The sequence below is a fragment of the Colias philodice genome, chromosome 11, assembly GCF_061535455.1.
Source record: "Colias philodice isolate Cphi_HAF_F1 chromosome 11, ilColPhil1 Martin Lab GWU primary, whole genome shotgun sequence".
Lineage (NCBI taxonomy): Eukaryota > Metazoa > Arthropoda > Insecta > Lepidoptera > Pieridae > Colias > Colias philodice.
This window is the reverse complement of record NC_143096.1, coordinates 12,283,019-12,300,395: the sequence shown is the minus strand read 5'-3', so window position 1 is coordinate 12,300,395 and position 17,377 is coordinate 12,283,019. Positions and strand designations below refer to the sequence as shown.

General features: G+C 33.5%; 7 protein-coding genes across 9 annotated transcripts in view; 4 read left to right on the top strand and 3 right to left on the bottom strand.

Annotated features, from left to right (window-relative positions):
* The window catches only part of Cad74A (cadherin 74A), a 60,582-nt gene that overhangs the window by 24,891 nt on the left and 18,314 nt on the right, over positions 1–17,377 (top strand). The window lies entirely within an intron of this gene.
* On the bottom strand, positions 830–3,682 carry LOC149484930 (juvenile hormone esterase-like). 2 transcript variants are annotated; one of them, XM_089701183.1, is made up of 4 exons: positions 3,397–3,682; positions 2,725–2,856; positions 1,235–2,529; positions 830–1,022 (listed from the first exon to the last, which is right to left on the bottom strand). In XM_089701183.1, the coding sequence occupies exons 1-4, from the start codon at positions 3,556–3,558 to the stop codon at positions 848–850; spliced, it is 1,764 nt and encodes a 587-aa protein (XP_089557309.1). In that variant the 5' UTR covers positions 3,559–3,682; the 3' UTR covers positions 830–847. The 2 variants fall into 2 exon arrangements, with proteins under 2 accessions (XP_089557309.1, XP_089557310.1); XM_089701184.1 differs by having other exon boundaries at positions 2,725–2,853; positions 3,397–3,681.
* Positions 4,229–8,205, top strand: LOC149484929 (juvenile hormone esterase-like). Its single transcript, XM_089701185.1, has 4 exons — positions 4,229–4,357; positions 4,939–5,070; positions 5,355–6,661; positions 7,994–8,205. Exons 1-4 carry the CDS (start codon positions 4,280–4,282, stop codon positions 8,166–8,168), a joined length of 1,692 nt encoding a protein of 563 aa, XP_089557311.1. The 5' UTR covers positions 4,229–4,279; the 3' UTR covers positions 8,169–8,205.
* On the top strand, positions 8,660–10,974 carry LOC149484928 (carboxylic ester hydrolase-like). Its single transcript, XM_089701186.1, has 4 exons — positions 8,660–8,764; positions 9,071–9,202; positions 9,336–10,633; positions 10,803–10,974. Exons 1-4 carry the CDS (start codon positions 8,687–8,689, stop codon positions 10,972–10,974), a joined length of 1,680 nt encoding a protein of 559 aa, XP_089557312.1. The 5' UTR covers positions 8,660–8,686.
* Positions 8,758–16,630, bottom strand: LOC149484926 (carboxylic ester hydrolase-like). Of its 2 annotated transcripts, XM_089701188.1 has the most exons (5): positions 16,270–16,630; positions 15,936–16,067; positions 14,376–15,664; positions 13,925–14,094; positions 8,758–8,959 (listed from the first exon to the last, which is right to left on the bottom strand). In XM_089701188.1, the coding sequence occupies exons 1-5, from the start codon at positions 16,336–16,338 to the stop codon at positions 8,940–8,942; spliced, it is 1,680 nt and encodes a 559-aa protein (XP_089557314.1). In that variant the 5' UTR covers positions 16,339–16,630; the 3' UTR covers positions 8,758–8,939. The 2 variants fall into 2 exon arrangements, with proteins under 2 accessions (XP_089557314.1, XP_089557315.1); XM_089701189.1 differs by lacking the exon at positions 8,758–8,959 and having other exon boundaries at positions 13,636–14,094.
* Positions 11,951–13,313, top strand: LOC149484927 (retinol dehydrogenase 14-like). The gene has a single exon (XM_089700428.1). It carries the CDS (start codon positions 12,227–12,229, stop codon positions 13,202–13,204), a length of 978 nt encoding a protein of 325 aa, XP_089556554.1. The 5' UTR covers positions 11,951–12,226; the 3' UTR covers positions 13,205–13,313.
* LOC149484919 (uncharacterized) overlaps positions 14,261–17,377 on the bottom strand; it is a 99,930-nt gene continuing 96,813 nt past the window's right edge. Inside the window, exon 3 of the mRNA XM_089701237.1 lies at positions 14,261–14,314. The gene's annotated coding sequence lies outside the window, so the exon portion shown is untranslated. The remainder of the gene's footprint in view (positions 14,315–17,377) is intronic.

The following is a 17,377-nucleotide window of genomic DNA, read 5'->3' as shown; positions in this document are numbered from 1 at the left end:
TCGATAACATACAATCTAATCTTCTTATATATAAAAATGAATCGCAAAATGTGTTGGTAAGCGCATAACTCGAGAACGGCTGAACCGATTTCGATAATTCTTTTTTTATTATATTCCTTGAAGTACGAGGATGGTTCTTATGTAGAGAAAACGTAAACATGTACCACGGGCGAAGCCGGGGCGGACCGCTAGTATTAGATAAAAAGGCCATTTGAGTCTCCTCTTTCCCTGGAGTAATATATCATTTCGTTAGTTCTTACTTTCCGATAAAAGGGATATAAAATCTTCTTTCTGATATAAAAAGCCTGCTTGAAACTAGGCCTGTTTGGTAGAATCTTGATGTGTTGATGAAGTTAGATTTTTATTACTTTATATTTATGTTCGCAATCCAAAACGTAAATACTATAGGTATAGGCTATAGGTCAGTACTGTTTGACACATGCTCTTTAAATTACCGAAGCAGGAAGAAAAAGAAAGAAATAAACAACGTATCACCTTGACAAAACTCGTTCTCGGATGAGTCGAAACGAAAATTCATATTTGATGAACATATTATAACAATCAATATTTTGCTATTTATACACCTTCTCATACAGTTGAGAAAATGCAATGTAATTTAAAAAAATGTATCAAGTAATTAATTTTTAAAGAACAGGTAGAAAAATCCCGCCCCTGGATAATTTTTTTTTCTATTCTTTAAAAATTTCTCACACGAAGCATAAAATTCTCGTATCATGTAGTCATAGTAAGGTCCCATTTCTTTTCCAAAATTAAGGCATCACTATTAACGATAGTCAATTAAACACACCGATAAATTTCAACCATTTATTCACATTCTACATTATGCTTATTGTCCAATATGCGGCAGACCAGCCTCTTTGTAGATCTGGTCCCAGAACTCCATTCGCCGCTGGTCTGCGAACCTTCCGACGGAGTATTTGTCTTGTATGTTGAAGTATTCCTTGCCTGCTGGCGTGTAGGGCAGCCAGTTTACTCCCAGACTGCCATCGGGTGTGGGCTTACTGGAATTAAATGAATGTCGAAATGTATTACTAAGCGTAAACTCGACCAATTAGGCAAATTTTTTTTAAGTTTTTGTTAAAACACAAGGAAGATTTTTATGAAGAAAACACTATTTTGAAACTATTGTAAATTATTCTTATTAAATTAATAACAATTCAACTAACACTACTAACTAACTAACTAGTAAATTATAAAGATAGTATTAACTTACCCAGTTTTGGCGAAATCAGTCCACATTTTGGTAATATCATGAGTATATTGTCTCAATTTCGTATCACTATCAAGAATGTTTTTATTCAACGAATTGTAAAACAAATAAAATAGGTCATCTGCGTGACTGGCGCCTTCTACATTTTTATATGGCGTCATTTTTTTAGCTATGTTCAAATCAGTATCGAAGTTAAATCTATACATGTATACTGGTACTTGCAGACTGCTGTATAGATAAGCAAATCTATGGACATTGTACGCAAAATGTAAATCCGTGGCCATATCACGTATACTTTCAGGATGATCTTCACTAAAATTCCCATTACCAGCATAGAATCGTTTTATCCTTTCTCCAACTTTCATTACTTGTTCCTCTGAAAGTCTATCAGCTAATATACTAGGTACAAGGTATGAAGGATTTATATTACTTATGTTCAATCTTAATAATTCTCTGGAAATTGATTTTATTCCATCCCCAGAATTATATCCAAGCATAAGTGGTACTTTTCTCGTGTTACTATGCACAAGAAGTAACGCAGGATCTTCGCTTATAAATGGCTGAACATTAGGAAATTTAGCTTCCACAACTGGAACGAATTTTGGACCCAAATCTCTATATCTTTCATCTTGAGTCGTTGTCTTGCTATTAAGGTTTGTGAGATTGCCGGCTGGTAGACTGCGAAGAAATTTCAATAATTCACCAACATCCTTTGTCTGTTTTCCTAGCACTTCTGCTGCTCTAAACGCTCGCTGTACCATTTCTCTTCCTTGAGCCCAGTCCTGTAGACAGACTCCACTCTGTGCTATAGCTTTATGGAACAATCCCTGAGCTATAGGTGATAATATAAGATACGTGACAGCCGTCCCTGCAGAGCTTTGCCCAAATATGGTGATATTATCAGGATCACCGCCAAATTTAATAATATTTTCTTTTACCCACCGAAGGGCCATGACTTGGTCTCTCATTCCTGCATTACCTGGTACTTCGGGTATGTCTAAAGAGATATAACCCAAAAGTTCCAATCGGTAGTTAATAGTTACCAGTATGACGTCATGTTGTATGATAAGATCTGGTGAGTACATATCGGAGTTGCCTGATCCCGAGTCATAGGAACCTCCATGTATAAACACCATCACCGGTATTTTGGACTTTGTATCTAGTGATTTAGTATAGACATTCAGGAATAAACATTGTTCGCTTCCAATTGACTGAGATGTTAAATTCACTTGTGTACAAATAGGTCCATGCTGTGCGGCATCACGAATACTACGCCACGGTATGACTGGTAGTGGCGCCTGAAAAAATCGCATGTAATAAAAAATCAGCATTATGAATATGTATGGTAGCTCCGATAACTTACTAATTGCACTATAACCCTCTGGTGGACTTTAAGTTTAATTGTTGCAAAGCATCTGGTAAATTAAATTTCAAATCATTTTTAAAATTCACCTCCAAATTACATGCTTTATGTTGATAACCACATACAGTACCTCAAACCTGTGCTTTCCAACAGGAGCTTCAGCATATGGTATCCCTTTAAAACTATAATATTGAGATCCATCGTAAATTCTTTCGACCGTGCCCTCTATCTTGCCATCAATAACTGTTACTATAGGTCTCTTCTGAAAAGAAAAGTGTTGTGTTATTTATTCAAACTCAAACTCAAACACGAACATTGGATAAAATAAGATGGTAGAGATCAAATTACTCCTTAACCATAGCCACAGAATATTTAACAGACATAGCATAGAAATTCAGTTAAATATATTTACACGACAGACAGAAAATCAAATAACTATACAAAAGGCACCATATTATACAGAAATCAGAATGTCCCTATAACTAAAAGTTCTATTGTTTGTTTGTTGTTCATATGCATATATTTCATTTGTAAATATACATAAACATTAATAAAATAAATATTTGAAGACAATTTTCACACTTGTGTTATCGAAACCAATGGCTGATAAACATACATATACAACACATACATAATTTTAAATAAATTTATAAATAGGTATTTAACATCCAGACACAGAGCAAACATCATGTTCATCACACAAATATTTGCCCTGGGTGGGAATCGAACCCACGACCACTGGCTTGGAAGGCAGGTCCACTACCAACCAAGACAACCGGTCAGTCGAAGGTAAAACACTTACATTTCTTATTTCCGAGTGAAAACATGATGTACTAGACACGTATATGAGGATACAAATGATTTTGTTTTTATTAAACATTTTCCTGTAGACATAACAACACACAAACTCTGAATGAGAAATGTTTATAATGGATACCGTTATTATATGTAATCGAGTTGGCATACCACGGATTAAGGAAAAATTGTCTGTCTGTAGGTATACATAATATAAGATATGATATATTAGCTCATATTGTAACTAAAGATTTTCAATTGAACTACAGATCAATTACTTTTAATTAACACTGTCGGATCGCTTTCGACGCACATCAGTTGTAAAACTCTGAAATAAAATTATTTGTCGCCCTAATCCAAAAAAAATGAATGAACTTTTAATTAGAGTTCGATTAGCCAAATAAGATAGAGCAAGTAGCGATAGAGTTGGTAAATGTAAAAAATATGTAATGACGTGCTTTTAGAAGAAGTATAATTGAATAAATAAATGTTTCAGTTTGAGTTTGAACCCAAAACTCGGAATAGGTAAACGAAGATCATCTAAGATCCAATAAAAAAACTATAGGGGGCGCTTTTTCGTAAAAGAAAAATGTACAAAATTCAAACTCCAACAATATAAACACATAAATGTACTTTCCTTCTTAACACTCACACATATCGAACTCTATTCGTAACCTTGACCATTGTCAATATCTGTTACAGTTACACGGTCCATGTTGTTTATAAACAATAACAAACATTTTCCTCATAGAAAATCTCTAGCGAAAAACCTATGTCTCGACACATCGTATTAATCTATATAGAACGTATAACAGGAAAACAGGTATAATAACCGAGTCATCTATAAATATTCCTCAGTGTCGCATCGTTCTTTGTCGCGCCATAACAAAATGGCGGGCGTAAAAATAATCGCAATTTTGGCGTTTTGTATTGCAGTTGTAGTGTGCTACCGTAGTAAGGACAAACAGGTAAGTTTTTTTCAAACGTTTTACTATTTTTGTGAAAAAAGTTGCGCCTGCCATATATTTATAGCAATTACACGTAAGCGTTAAATGGTTGTAAAATCATAAATATTACTGAAATGCTATATATCGGCTAACCACAGCAGCACCGATTTCGAAGAAAACTCAAATAATAATATAATCTTTTTTTTTCCAAACATCAAATCCTAAAGCCTATATACATCTTTATATATATAAATCTCGTATCACAATGTTTGTCCTCAATGGACTCCTAAACCACTTAACCGATTATAATAAAATTCGCACACCATGTGCAGTTCGATCTAACTTGAGAGATAGGATAGTTTAAACATGTAGGTACCACGGGCGAAGCCGGGGCGGACCGCTAGTACTTATTATATTTAATACACTTGTCTTACAAATATCTTCGAGTCATTTTGTTGACACAAAAATATGCACTTGCATTTTCGATACTTCACCTTGAACTCAATGAACTTTATCGACGGCTTGTAAAAAATATTTACGGCATTTAGTTAAATCATATTGTGATCAGCAGTATATTTTAAAGCATATTGTTTTTTTTTTAGCAAAAGCCTATAGTGACATTAAGAGAGGGTAAAATAAGAGGCACAATCGGGACCATATATGATGGCTCATCGTATTATAGTTTCAAAGGTATACCATATGCAGAAGCGCCGGTTGGAGAACACAGGTTTGAAGTAAGCACCTTTTTGCATCAAATTAAGGATAATTTATATACATATTTTGCCCATGTAGAGTCAGAGTTCGTTTCTAGAAGCAAGTAATAATTTATGCATTATTTTAAAATGAGTAACTAAGTAATTGATAAAACAAAAAAAACATATTTTACCTGTAAACACGTACCCACTCATCATACCTTATCTGGTTGGTAAATAATAAAAAGGTAGACATCCTCCGATAACAATGTTTTTGTGCCAATTTCTTTATCTTTCATTATCTTAATTAATGTTTTTATTTACAGTCTGAATCATTACCACCAAAACCATGGAATGGCATCCGGGATGCCTCTCAACATGGTCCTGTGTGCACCCAATATGACTTTACCATCTCCCAATACATAGAAGGCAGTGAACAATGTTTATTTGTCAACATATACACAAAGTCCTTAAAACCAGAAGCCAAAATACCAGTAATGGTATTCATTCACGGTGGTTCTTATATGTCAGGATCTGGTAATTCAGACACGTTCTCACCAGATCTCTTACTGGAACATAACGTTATTCTAGCCACTATCAACTATAGACTGGAGTTACTAGGATTCCTTTCTGTTGACACTCCTGATGTACCAGGAAGCGGGGGTATAAAGGACACAGTAAAGGCGCTGAGATGGATTAAAGAGAACATCGCTAAATTTGGCGGTGATCCAGATAACATTACTATATTTGGAGAAAGTTCAGGCGGGTCCTCCGTTACGTACCTTATGCTGTCTCCAACAGCCAGGGGATTGTTCAATAAAGTCATCGCTCAGAGCGGTACATGCTTCGAAGACTGGGCTCAAGCTAGAGGAATGAAAGAGAGAGCTTTTAGAGCAGCCAAACTATTGGGCAAGGACACAGATGATGTTGGAGAATTGTTACACTTCTTGAGAGGCTTACCAGCTCTTAATCTAACTAACCTTACTGAAAAAACAATGACAGAGGAAGAAATATATCGAGGCTTCCCTGAACAATTCATCCCTGTTATTGAAAAACATTATAAAAATGTTCAAGCATTTATAGACGAAGATCCAGTACAGAAAGTGGTCAATGGAAAAGTGTCAAATAAAGTACCGATAATGTTGGGTTACAATTCCGGCGAGGGCATATCAGTTATTTCTGAAGAAATAAAAAAACTAGACGTTAAAAATAACAATGTAACATATTTCGTGCCAAGGCAAATCGTTGAAGCTGTCTCAAAGGAAAAAGCTTTAGAATTTGGTGAAAGGATTCAGAAATTTTATGCAGGAGATAGAAGCATATCAAAAGAAAACCCTGATATTGTCCGTGATATTTTAACAGATACAAATTTCGCGTACAACACACACAGATTTGCTTATCTGTATAGCAAATTGAACGCTCCAGTATATATGTATAAATTCAACTATGAAACAGACTTAAATATAATCAAGAGATACTCCTCTTACAAAGACTTGCCAGGAGTTAGTCATGCTGATGACTTGTTCTATCTCTTTTATAATAACCTTAACAAGGAGGCATATGACAATCAACCGAAGCTGAGAGATATTGCGTATGAAGTTACAAAACTATGGACTGATTTTGCTAAATATGGGTAAGACAACTTTATTACGATGAACATAATATCAATTGCTAGCTTTGCATGTATAGTATTTACTCCATTGAAATGTTACATTTTTTAGGCCTAACCTTGCAGTTTTTAGAGGACGCAATTTTATGTTTTTGATGTGTAGGGGGGGTCAGTGAGTAGCTAAAACCAAGTTTGTGGGGTTGCCACCCTTGTCCCACGGCCGCCATCTTGAAAATAGCGGTTGAAATGGTTTTTACGATATATCTCTTAAACTATTTATCTGATAAAAAAAATTGTTAGCATTATTAGTTGCAAATTAAATTTTCTACAACTTTTGTCCAGTAACTTTTTGTCGTAGAACTATAAATAAAAAAGTTATAAGCGAAAACGTTCAGAAATTAGAGCTTTTTATATTTTTCAATAAAACTTTTTTTTATCATTTTACGAAGAAATGATATCAGACCATTTTTGTAGATTGTTTTTCGAGGAACAACTTTTATATACAACATTTTTTCATTACGTCAATAGCTAAGGTTTTACAGCGCTCTGAAGTGAGTACTATTTTTCAGTACAGCTTCCTCTAAAAAATGCAACCCCAAATGTAACTTTTCAATGGAATAATTTGGAGAAAGATCGATGGCGTCAATGTAGGTAAGCTTCTGCGCAATTGGCTAGTCTCACATAAGGTTGACCGTCGAGATCAAAATGCATACTATAATCCGTATTAAAGCAATACAAGTTCTTCTCTAGGCAAAATCTTATTGATATTGTAAAAAAATATTTCACTTTAGTAACATAGACGTGAACTTTAATATGCTTAATAGTAATAGTATTATTATAATAGTCATCATAATATAAGGAAAAAACTATTTGCTTGTGAATAATGAAACTACAAAAAAATATTTTTCGTATTGTGGTTTTCAAGTGTGTGGTATAGTTACGTGAAACTAATATGAATGAGTATAACGTTCTGGTATTACCCTAAAACAAATTCGTCATCCGCGGGAAGAATTTAACTATGTCTAATAATATAATCATCAACAACCGCTGGTACAGAATATCGTACGTTCCGATGCGCAATACGCAATTTTGGGTATCAGCGGGATTGTAAACTTGACTGTACCTGCCATTAAGTTTGAATCTAACTGTACAGTAGATGATGCGAGAACGTAAAATACTTCATCCAGATACCTAATTACCTTGCTCAAATAAAGAAGAATATTGAAACAGATTTCAAATGCTGGACTATGCATCTTAGAATTTTGGGTCCAGAATTTGCGTCGACTGCACTTACTAAAATGATTATTATTAACATTTAATTTACTCCTAATTAACTGCTTTTTCTTCTCATTTCAGTAACCCCACGCCCGACGGCAGTCTGGGAGTAAACTGGCTGCCGTACACGCCAGCAGGCAAGGAATACTTCAACATACAAGACAAATACTCCGTCGGGAGGTTCGCGGACCAGCGGCGAATGGAGTTCTGGGACCAGATCTACAAAGAGGCCGGTCTGCCGCATATTGGACAATAAGCATAATGTAGAATGTGAATAAATGTTTGAAATTCAATTGGATTGTGTTTTATTCACTATCGCCAATAGTTATGAACTGATTTAATACTGTATGGATTTGTGATTCGGCATTGTTATTAAATTGTGATAGAATTCGACTATAACTGAATTATATTTATTTATAGTTTCTTACATAAATTAGCATACATATATTTATAGCTATGGATGAGTTGTTCTTATTAGGTACTCTTTACAAAATAGAGAATTTAAGAAAAAATTGAATTTGTGCCCTTTTCGGGTGTGTCTTAAAAATGATATTATTCAGGCTGAAAGAAAGCTATGAGATAGAACTGTAATATAATAATTCTGTAAAGCTTTTCCTAATAATATACATCTAAATGAGTACACAGACAAACTACTCGCCCTCAAATCGTTTATACTTAAGCCGGTACCTATTACCTCCTCCACTACATATAATAACGGGTTCCTTCATAAATATTACTCATTCAGTATTCGTGTGTTGTTATGTCTAGAGGAAAATGTTTAACAAAAACAAAATCATTTGTATCCTCATATACGTGTCTAGTACATCATGTTTACACTCGGAGATAAGAAATGTAAGTGATTTTCCGGTATTTATACAATTAAATATACATAATATGAATGTGTAGGAACAATATTTGGTACCTACGTTTTGTTTTTCTGTATGTCACTTTGGAATTATCAATGAAATAACGTGACCAAATTTATTTGGAGTAACTTAGAACCTGGCCTCTAAAATCTTCTTCTATGCTATGTCTTACTTCCCAGCGCTAAAAAATAATATATCGTGTCTTTAACAATCAAGGCAATATAAGTTAACTATGTAGGTAAAGTAAATACAAAACATATTGTCGCATTAAAAAAAATCTTAAATTTTTCAGAAAATACCTATAGTAACAGTTACTGATGGCAAAATAGAGGGCACGGTTGAAACGATTTATGATGGATCCCGATATTATAGTTTTAAAGGAATACCATATGCTGAAGCTCCTGTTGGAAAACACAGGTTTGAGGTACTGTCTGTTACTTTAATTTTTCGTCTGAGATTTATCACAAGTACTGTATAATTTTTATGCAATTGAGATGTAGGATATAATTAACTTTTACAATCTGTTTTTTTTTATACACCGATACGATTATTTTCAGGCACCACTACCAGTTAAACCATGGGAGGGTATCCGTGATGCCGCACAACATGGACCTGTTTGTACTCAAGTTAATTTCACAACATCTCAGCCAATTGGAAGCGAACAATGTTTATTTCTGAATGTCTATACTAAATCTCTAGATACAAAGTCCAAAATACCGGTAATGGTGTTTATTCATGGAGGTTCCTATGATTCGGGATCAGGCAACTCCGATATGTACTCACCAGATCTTATCATACAACATGACGTCATACTGGTAACTATTAACTACCGATTGGAACTTTTGGGTTATATCTCTTTAAACATACCCGAAGTACCAGGTAATGCGGGAATGAGAGACCAAGTCATGGCCCTTCGTTGGGTAAAAGAAAACATTATGAAATTTGGAGGTGATCCTGATAATATCACCATATTTGGGGAAAGCTCTGCAGGGACGGCTGTCACATATCTTATATTATCACCGATGGCTCAGGGATTGTTCCATAAAGCTATAGCACAGAGTGGAGTCTGCCTACAGGACTGGGCTCAAGGAAGAGACTTGGTACAAAGAGCGTTTAGAGCAGGAGAAGTACTAGGAAAACAGACAAAGGATGTTGGTGAATTATTGGAATTTCTTCGCAGTCAAGCAGCTGGCAATCTTACTAATCTTAATAACAGGACTTCGACACAAGATGAAAGGTACAGAGATTTAGCTCAAAGATTTGTTCCAGTTGTAGAAGCTAGATTTCCAAATGTTCAGCCATTTATAAGCGAGGATCCTGCGCTATTGCTGCTGCACGGTAACGCGAGTAAAGTACCACTTATGCTTGGGTATAATTCCGGTGAAGGACTCACAATAATTTCCAGTGAAATACCAAGATTGGATATACGGAATAAAAATCCTTCCTACCTTGTACCTAATAATTTAGCTGATAGACTTTCTGAGGAGCAAATTATGAAAGTTGGTGAAAGAATAAAAAGATTCTATGCTGGCAATGGAAATTTTAGTGAAGATCATCCTGAAAACATACGTGATATGGCCACGGATTTACATTTCGCATACAATACCCATAGATTTGCTTATCTATACAGCAGTCTGCAAGTACCAGTATACATGTACAGATTTAATTTCGATACAGATTTGAACATAGCTAAGAAATTCACGCCATACAAAAATCTAGAAGGCGCCAGTCATGCAGATGACCTATTTTATTTGTTTTACAATACGTTGAATAAAAACGTTTTTGATAGTGATGCGAAATTAAGAAAATATACTTATGAAATTACCAAAATGTGGACAGATTTTGCCAAAACTGGGTAAGTCTTAAGATTATCTGCATAATTTAGTGTTTTTAATGACTGAATGAGTATATTTCTCAATGTTTCTTGTCATGAATTGCCAACATGGCAAAATATTCAGGCAATCCAGGTATTAAAACTTTCAATATAATTCATAAAATATTAATAGAGAAAATATTATTTTCAGAAATCCCACGCCAGACGACACTCTTGGTGTAAAATGGCTGCCATATACACCTTCTGGCAAAGAATATTTTTCAATACAAAAGAATTACACCATGGGAACATATGCTGACCAACATCGCATGGAATTTTGGAATGGAGTTTACAAAGAGGCTACTCTTCCTATTATAGGATAAATTTATAAATTTTGCCTACGATTAATAATGTAGAAATAATTAATTAAGTATTATGTAAATAGAAAATCCCTACTAATTTAATTGCCAAAATTATTGGTTTGTTTGTCTTTGTTTAATGTCGCAAAGAAGGGGTTTTATGATGTGATTTTTGTAGGTGGAGATAGGCGACTAGACAGGCTAAATTTACCGTGGTGAAACATCTCATTCCCAGGGAAATACCTAATGAGTACGCGAGCGAAGTCGCGGGTGGTGGTGGTGGTGGTTAATCTAGTATAATATCAAATAACAATATAAAGCCTACCTTTTTATGATAGCGTTACCTTTTCTGGAAAATATTTTACTATTATTATCAAATCCGTGCATAAATGAATGTTTGTTACATTATTTTAGTTGAATGTCACACATTTTATCAACCAATTAGGTAACTACTTACCTGCGTATTGAAAAATTCGAACTTTGTCACCTTAGAATATTAAGTAAATAATTAATTAAACAAATTTTTACGACGAAATACTAAAGTCGTTCCGTAGTAAACGATGTTGTATTTTTTGTATTAGCAGAAATATTTTTATAATGAGTTGCATGATCGCAGATCTGGCAGAGATCGCTGTCAGCGATAAGGCCGCCCTCTGTACATTGATATAAGTTATTATGTGTTTTAAATTGTCCTATATGGTGTACAATAAAGTATTTTTCATTCATTCATTCATTCATTCATTCATGATTTTGATGATTTTTTTTATTGGATGAAAACTATTTCTTAGAAAGAACTAAAATCGGCCTGGTATTAAAAACTGTCGATAAAGATATAAGAACATAGGGAACATACACGTGGGACAGTGAATTTAAATATGTATTATGAAGTGATTTTCAATCACTAAACCCAAATAGATACAGAAAATATTGGCGTGACAATTGTGTACAAACGAACCTTAATAAATAATTTAACTATACTTGAAATATTCTACATTGTGAATTTGTGTCTAACTTGCAAATGTTCAGAAAATTATACGACCGTATTCACAATATTCGCTGAATATTAATCAAAATGTTTTATTTAATGAGCGAATGTAATATTAAATTAAGTGTTGATGATAAAATATTTTTAATAACAGTACTTGCACCAACACTGGCACGACCGTATTATCTAGTTATTAAGCTCAGGTAATTTATTTAAAAAAATAGTGAAGGAATTTACATACATCACTGGCTCGTGGCTAACCCAAGACATTCGTGAAACTGATCTATATAAATGTTTGCTATGATTTTAATTATCTTACTAGTGTTGATATCCTTTAGTGTTTACCAAAAAATTAACAATGCGGTGTGTAAATCTAAGAAGAGGCTGGATGGCAAAACTGTGATCGTCACTGGGGGCACGTCAGGCCTTGGTTTGGTTATTGCAGAGGACTTCGCGTCAAGAGGGGCTAGAGTTATAGTGGCCTGTCCTTTCGAGGAAGAAGGAAAAAATTCTAGAAAAGAAATTATCGAGAAGTCCGGGAATCAAAACGTCGTATACAAATACTTGGACCTATCCTCCCTGAAATCTGTAAGGGAATTTGCTCAAGATATCCTAAACACAGAGACACGACTGGACATTTTGGTGAACAACGCGGGCGTCGGAGTCCCTAGAGACGTTATGACAAAAGATGGCATGAACTTTATACTCCAAGTGAATTACTATGGACACTTTCTATTGACACTACTACTCCTACCATTATTGAGGCGTACAGGTACAAAGGACGACCCAGCAAGGATCATTAATATGTCGTCGCTCGCTCATAGATTTGCAAGTTCCGATGTCGAACATTATAATAGAACTGGATACGGGTTAAAACTGAGGATATACGCTAACAGTAAGCTGTCTCTAGTACTATTTGCGCGTGAGTTGGCAAGACGCCTTGCTGGTCAAAATGTGGTCATTAACTGTGCAGACCCAGGATTTGCAGCAACTAGGATTTACAAAAGCGCAAACGAACTATTTGGCCTTATAGCGTATAGTTTAATTCGTATTTTTGCCAAGACTGCGTATGATGGTGCTCAGACAGCTATATACTTGGGAGTGGACGACGCTGGTACGGTCAGTGGCGAATATTTTGCAAACTGCAAGCGAATTAAAGCTGATAGTAAGGCATATAATGAGAACAGCGTTAAGAAACTGTGGGATCAATCTATGAAGCTTGTTCAACTAAATGATGACGATTTACGAGATCTTATCGCGGCAAAATAAACCTTTGATTTTAATGTTTATGAGAAAATTTTGAAGTGCAATAAATAACTTCCATGATAAGAAAATGGGAAAAAATACGCATGACTAAAAACAAGGTATAATATGTCTATCGTCTTTGTCTTAAGATAAACTTTTCATTCATTCTATTTATATAAATAGAATGAATCCTTATTTTTTTTTTAAACCAAGAATGATTATATTACGTACATATAACTACGTTCGGTTACGTACGGTTTTAATTTATCACTTTTATTTAAATCTTACTAATTCTGTCGAAAAAGGGGATATTTTATTTTTGCACTAACAGAAAAAATTATATGTTGTTCTGGTATTAAAAGTATGAAGAAACACTACACACTTAAACTTAATCGTAAAAGATAATGTTAAGGAATAATTAAAAAACATATGTATAATGTATATATATTTAACAATTATAAACATATAAAGATATAAAAGTATTCCTCATAAGAATAAAATACATCTTAATTAATCTATACTAATATTATAAGTTTGTTTGTTTGAATGCGCTAATCTCAGGAACTACTGGTCCGATTTGAAAAATTCTTTCAGTGTTAGATAGCTCATTTATCGAGGAAGGCTATAGGCTATATATCACAGCTAGTAATTTATATACATACATCTATCTACCATACCTATATGATATCTATCTACTGACCATCAAACTAACTACAATCTAATTAATCACTAACTACAATTTACTTTTATTAATATGCATCAAACCAGCTTCTTGATATAATTTATTCCAAAATTCTACATTTTCTTTATCCGCATACTTTCCGGAAGAATAGTTTTCGTCAATATTTAAGAATTCCTTCCCATTTGTTGTGTAGCGATTCCATTTAATGTGAGGACTGTTCAATGTTGGATTCCTGAAATTGACAAATTAATTAAAAAAACTGCTAAATAAATGTTTGATTATTAGGTACATTTGTAGACAATTGTATTGTAATTGGATATATCAGTATCTAATAGAAAAGTTTGAAGTGAAACTTCTTTACTTGGGAGTAAAATTTCAAGGTCGCGTCATGGCAATACCATGTCGTTATGGCAATGATATTGGTATCTTTGAACCTTGCCAAAGAAGTTTCACTTCTAACACGCGCTTTTTTTAATTTTTATTTTGAAACAAAAAAAAATAATATGCGCTCACCCGCTTTTAGCAAAATCCGTCCATATCCTAGTAACTTGATCCACAATTTCCTTTAGTTTTTTATTCTCTTGATATATATCTCTATTGAAACTACAACTGAAGAGATAAAACAATTCATCAGCATGCGACGCTCCTGTCATATTTAAACCCATTATGGATTTAAGTAGATTCAACTCGGTATCAAAATTAAACCGATACATGTACACAGATTGCGAGTTTTTTGCATAATTATGTGTAAAAATATGTATCGCGCTGACGAAATATACATCAGATAACACGGAACATACTCTATCGGCATTTTCGGAATTAAAATCTCCCCCATTACAGTAAAACTCCTTGATTCTTTTACCAAATTCATTCAGTTTATCAGCAGTAATGTTGTTACAAATACTCCTTGGTATATAGGACGATGGAATTTTATTCCTGTATTCTAATTTTGCGATCTCTATCGGCAGAGATATCATGCCTTCCTTATTATTATATCCAATCATGAGCGGTACATTATGAACTTTTCCAGCGACTAATAAATCTTGAGGTTTATCACAAAGAAAGGCGTTATCAAATTTTTCGACAACAGGCACAAAATGCATTGGTAAGCCTCTGTGCTCCTCATCTTTTGTCATAGTTTTAAAAGTTTTTCGTATTAAATCCTTAGTCGGCACACTTTGTAAAAACTCCAAAGCTTCTATAGGATCTTTAGTATCTCTACCAAGTACTTTGCATAGCCTAAAAGCTCTATCTTGTGCGTCAATTGTTTGCGCCCAATCTACAGTGCAAGTTCCACTTTGAGCTATTACTTTATTAAATAATCCTTTAGACATTGGTGATAGTAAGTGGTACGTTACAGACGCAGCGCCTGCACTTTCCCCGAAAATCGTTATATTATTAGCATTACCACCAAATTGTTGTATATTATTCTTGACCCATTGCATAGCTAATACTTGGTCTTTCATTCCTGCGTTCCCTGGTACTTCAGGGATATCGAGACAGAGAAATCCAAATACCTCTAGTCTATAGTTGATAGTCACTAATACAATATCATGCTGTACTAGGAATTCAGGGCCAAGTAGAGTATCATCACCTGAACCAAACATATAAGCACCACCATGTATAAAGACCATTACTGGTTTATTAGCGTTGGGATTTATTGATTTTGTGTACACATTAAGGAATAAGCAGTCCTCGCTCCCTAAGTTCAATTGTCTGGTGTAAACATCGAATTGTGGACACACAGAACCATGTTCTGTTGCATTGCGGATATCTTTCCAAGGTTGTACAGGTAGGGGAGCCTGAAACAATATAAAGCATTTCATTAATTTATAATATAACCAGATAAAACCTACATGCATTAATAAATTTTATAAGGATTGTATTAAAGAATAAATTTCAACAATAAAATTAGAATATATTTGATACATAATATTAATATTAATATGCACACAGGCAAAGTCGCTATTGTTTTGGTATTATTTTGTTAATAGATTTGTACAAAAAACCATTAATTATTAAACATATTGATGTATGCTCTAGGTACAAATAATAAGTAAATTATGAACTTACCTTAAACCTGAGTTTTCCCACAGGTGCCTGTCCATATGGGATACCTTTAAAGCTGTAGTATTCAGAATTATCAAATAATTTAAGTATGTTTCCTCTCAATTGACCATCTTTTATTTGCACTATGGGATTTGCCTGAAAAATATTTATCAACATTGTCATAATAAGTGTTTTTTTTTACTTGCTGCTTACCCCCAAGTACTATTTAAGTAATTAAGTTAACTTAAGTACATCAGAATAAACATTGTCAAAATATGTTCAGCCCTTTTTGAGTTAAAAGTTGTTTAGTTAACTAACAGAACTTTACTTTAAATAAATATAAAAAAGGACAACTCACCATGGTTGATAAGAAATTTTTAAATTTAGTTCTGACTGATGGTAAATGTTTGAATACACTTAATACCATTACATTGATTATATAAGACACATAACTCTATTAAATTGTTTTTACTGATAATGTTTTTTCTTATTAGGAATAGGTATAACTCATATAAAAAAAATATTCTGTCGAAAACTTTTTTCAAAATAACTTAGATCTTAAACTTAATTACTAACTATATGCTTTTAATTATTGTTTTTAAAATTAAGTGTAATTTTAAATATAAATTTAATAACTACACATTATTATGTGATAATAAGAGTAAAAATAAAAATATATTGATAAAAAGTTATGCAAAATAAAAGTTTTGGTTAACATTGACAAAAATGACAAGGATTTGTCATTTGTGAAAAATTTAATTTGAATTTCAAATGTCAAAAGGCTAACGTCATATAAGTCTGCGTTCATATTGATAAACATTATAACAAATAAATGCCTTATATTTTAAAAGTTACAATTTGTATTTTTATATACTATTTATTTATGCTTCATTGCTTTATAGATATAAATTACAAATTACGAATTAGTGAAGAGTAGAGAGTTACATCTATATGGAATAAAATATTGTGCGGTTCTTCACCAACCTCCAAAAACAGTCAAAGCAAGGTCAAAGCGGAGGTTCGTCTTAAAAGTATTTCTTACTGAAGTAGTCTTGAAGTAGTACTTTTACTTATATTAATTTGAAAAGTGTATACTCCGGTTCTGGTCTTTTATTATCATCAAGTCAAAATCTGATAATGGAATCTCAAGGACATACGAGGAAAGCCATATTTTGTATTGGAAAAATTAACTGCCTAATAGGTATAATAAAACAGGTCAATTTTATCCACTTCCCAGGGTTTCGGATTGAGCTAACTTAATCAACATAATATGTTTTCTTTTTTTAAGAGATGACTTCCAAGAACATGCAATTTAAGATTATTACAATTTGTTGCAATAAAAACTTAAAAGGATAAATTCTGTGGATAAATTAATAAATACATTTTAAAACAACAATAAAACCGACTTCAAACCCTTAAATAGGCAACCAATAGGCAACCAACAACGAAAAAAAAATTTTAGGCGC

Excerpts from the sequence above, each read along its gene's own strand:
- LOC149484926 (XM_089701188.1), bottom strand. The coding sequence starts at position 16,338 with ATGGTATTAAGTGTATTCAAACATTTACCATCAGTCAGAACTAAATTT. Across the intron at positions 15,665-15,935 it reads TGGGAAAACTCAGGTTTAAG|GCTCCCCTACCTGTACAACC; the intron begins GTAAGTTCATAA and ends ATATTGTTTCAG. Across the intron at positions 8,960-13,924 it reads TTTGATGCATATTAATAAAA|CGCTGGGAAGTAAGACATAG; the intron begins GTAAATTGTAGT and ends ATTATTTTTTAG.
- LOC149484930 (XM_089701183.1), bottom strand. The coding sequence starts at position 3,558 with ATGCCAACTCGATTACATATAATAACGGTATCCATTATAAACATTTCT. Across the intron at positions 2,530-2,724 it reads TTGGAAAGCACAGGTTTGAG|GCGCCACTACCAGTCATACC; the intron begins GTACTGTATGTG and ends CGATTTTTTCAG. Across the intron at positions 1,023-1,234 it reads ACTGATTTCGCCAAAACTGG|TAAGCCCACACCCGATGGCA; the intron begins GTAAGTTAATAC and ends ATTTAATTCCAG.
- LOC149484928 (XM_089701186.1), top strand. The coding sequence starts at position 8,687 with ATGTTTAACAAAAACAAAATCATTTGTATCCTCATATACGTGTCTAGT. Across the intron at positions 9,203-9,335 it reads TTGGAAAACACAGGTTTGAG|GCACCACTACCAGTTAAACC; the intron begins GTACTGTCTGTT and ends GATTATTTTCAG. Across the intron at positions 10,634-10,802 it reads ACAGATTTTGCCAAAACTGG|AAATCCCACGCCAGACGACA; the intron begins GTAAGTCTTAAG and ends TATTATTTTCAG.
- LOC149484927 (XM_089700428.1), top strand. The coding sequence starts at position 12,227 with ATGTTTGCTATGATTTTAATTATCTTACTAGTGTTGATATCCTTTAGT.
- LOC149484929 (XM_089701185.1), top strand. The coding sequence starts at position 4,280 with ATGGCGGGCGTAAAAATAATCGCAATTTTGGCGTTTTGTATTGCAGTT. Across the intron at positions 4,358-4,938 it reads ACCGTAGTAAGGACAAACAG|CAAAAGCCTATAGTGACATT; the intron begins GTAAGTTTTTTT and ends TTTTTTTTTTAG. Across the intron at positions 5,071-5,354 it reads TTGGAGAACACAGGTTTGAA|TCTGAATCATTACCACCAAA; the intron begins GTAAGCACCTTT and ends TTTTATTTACAG.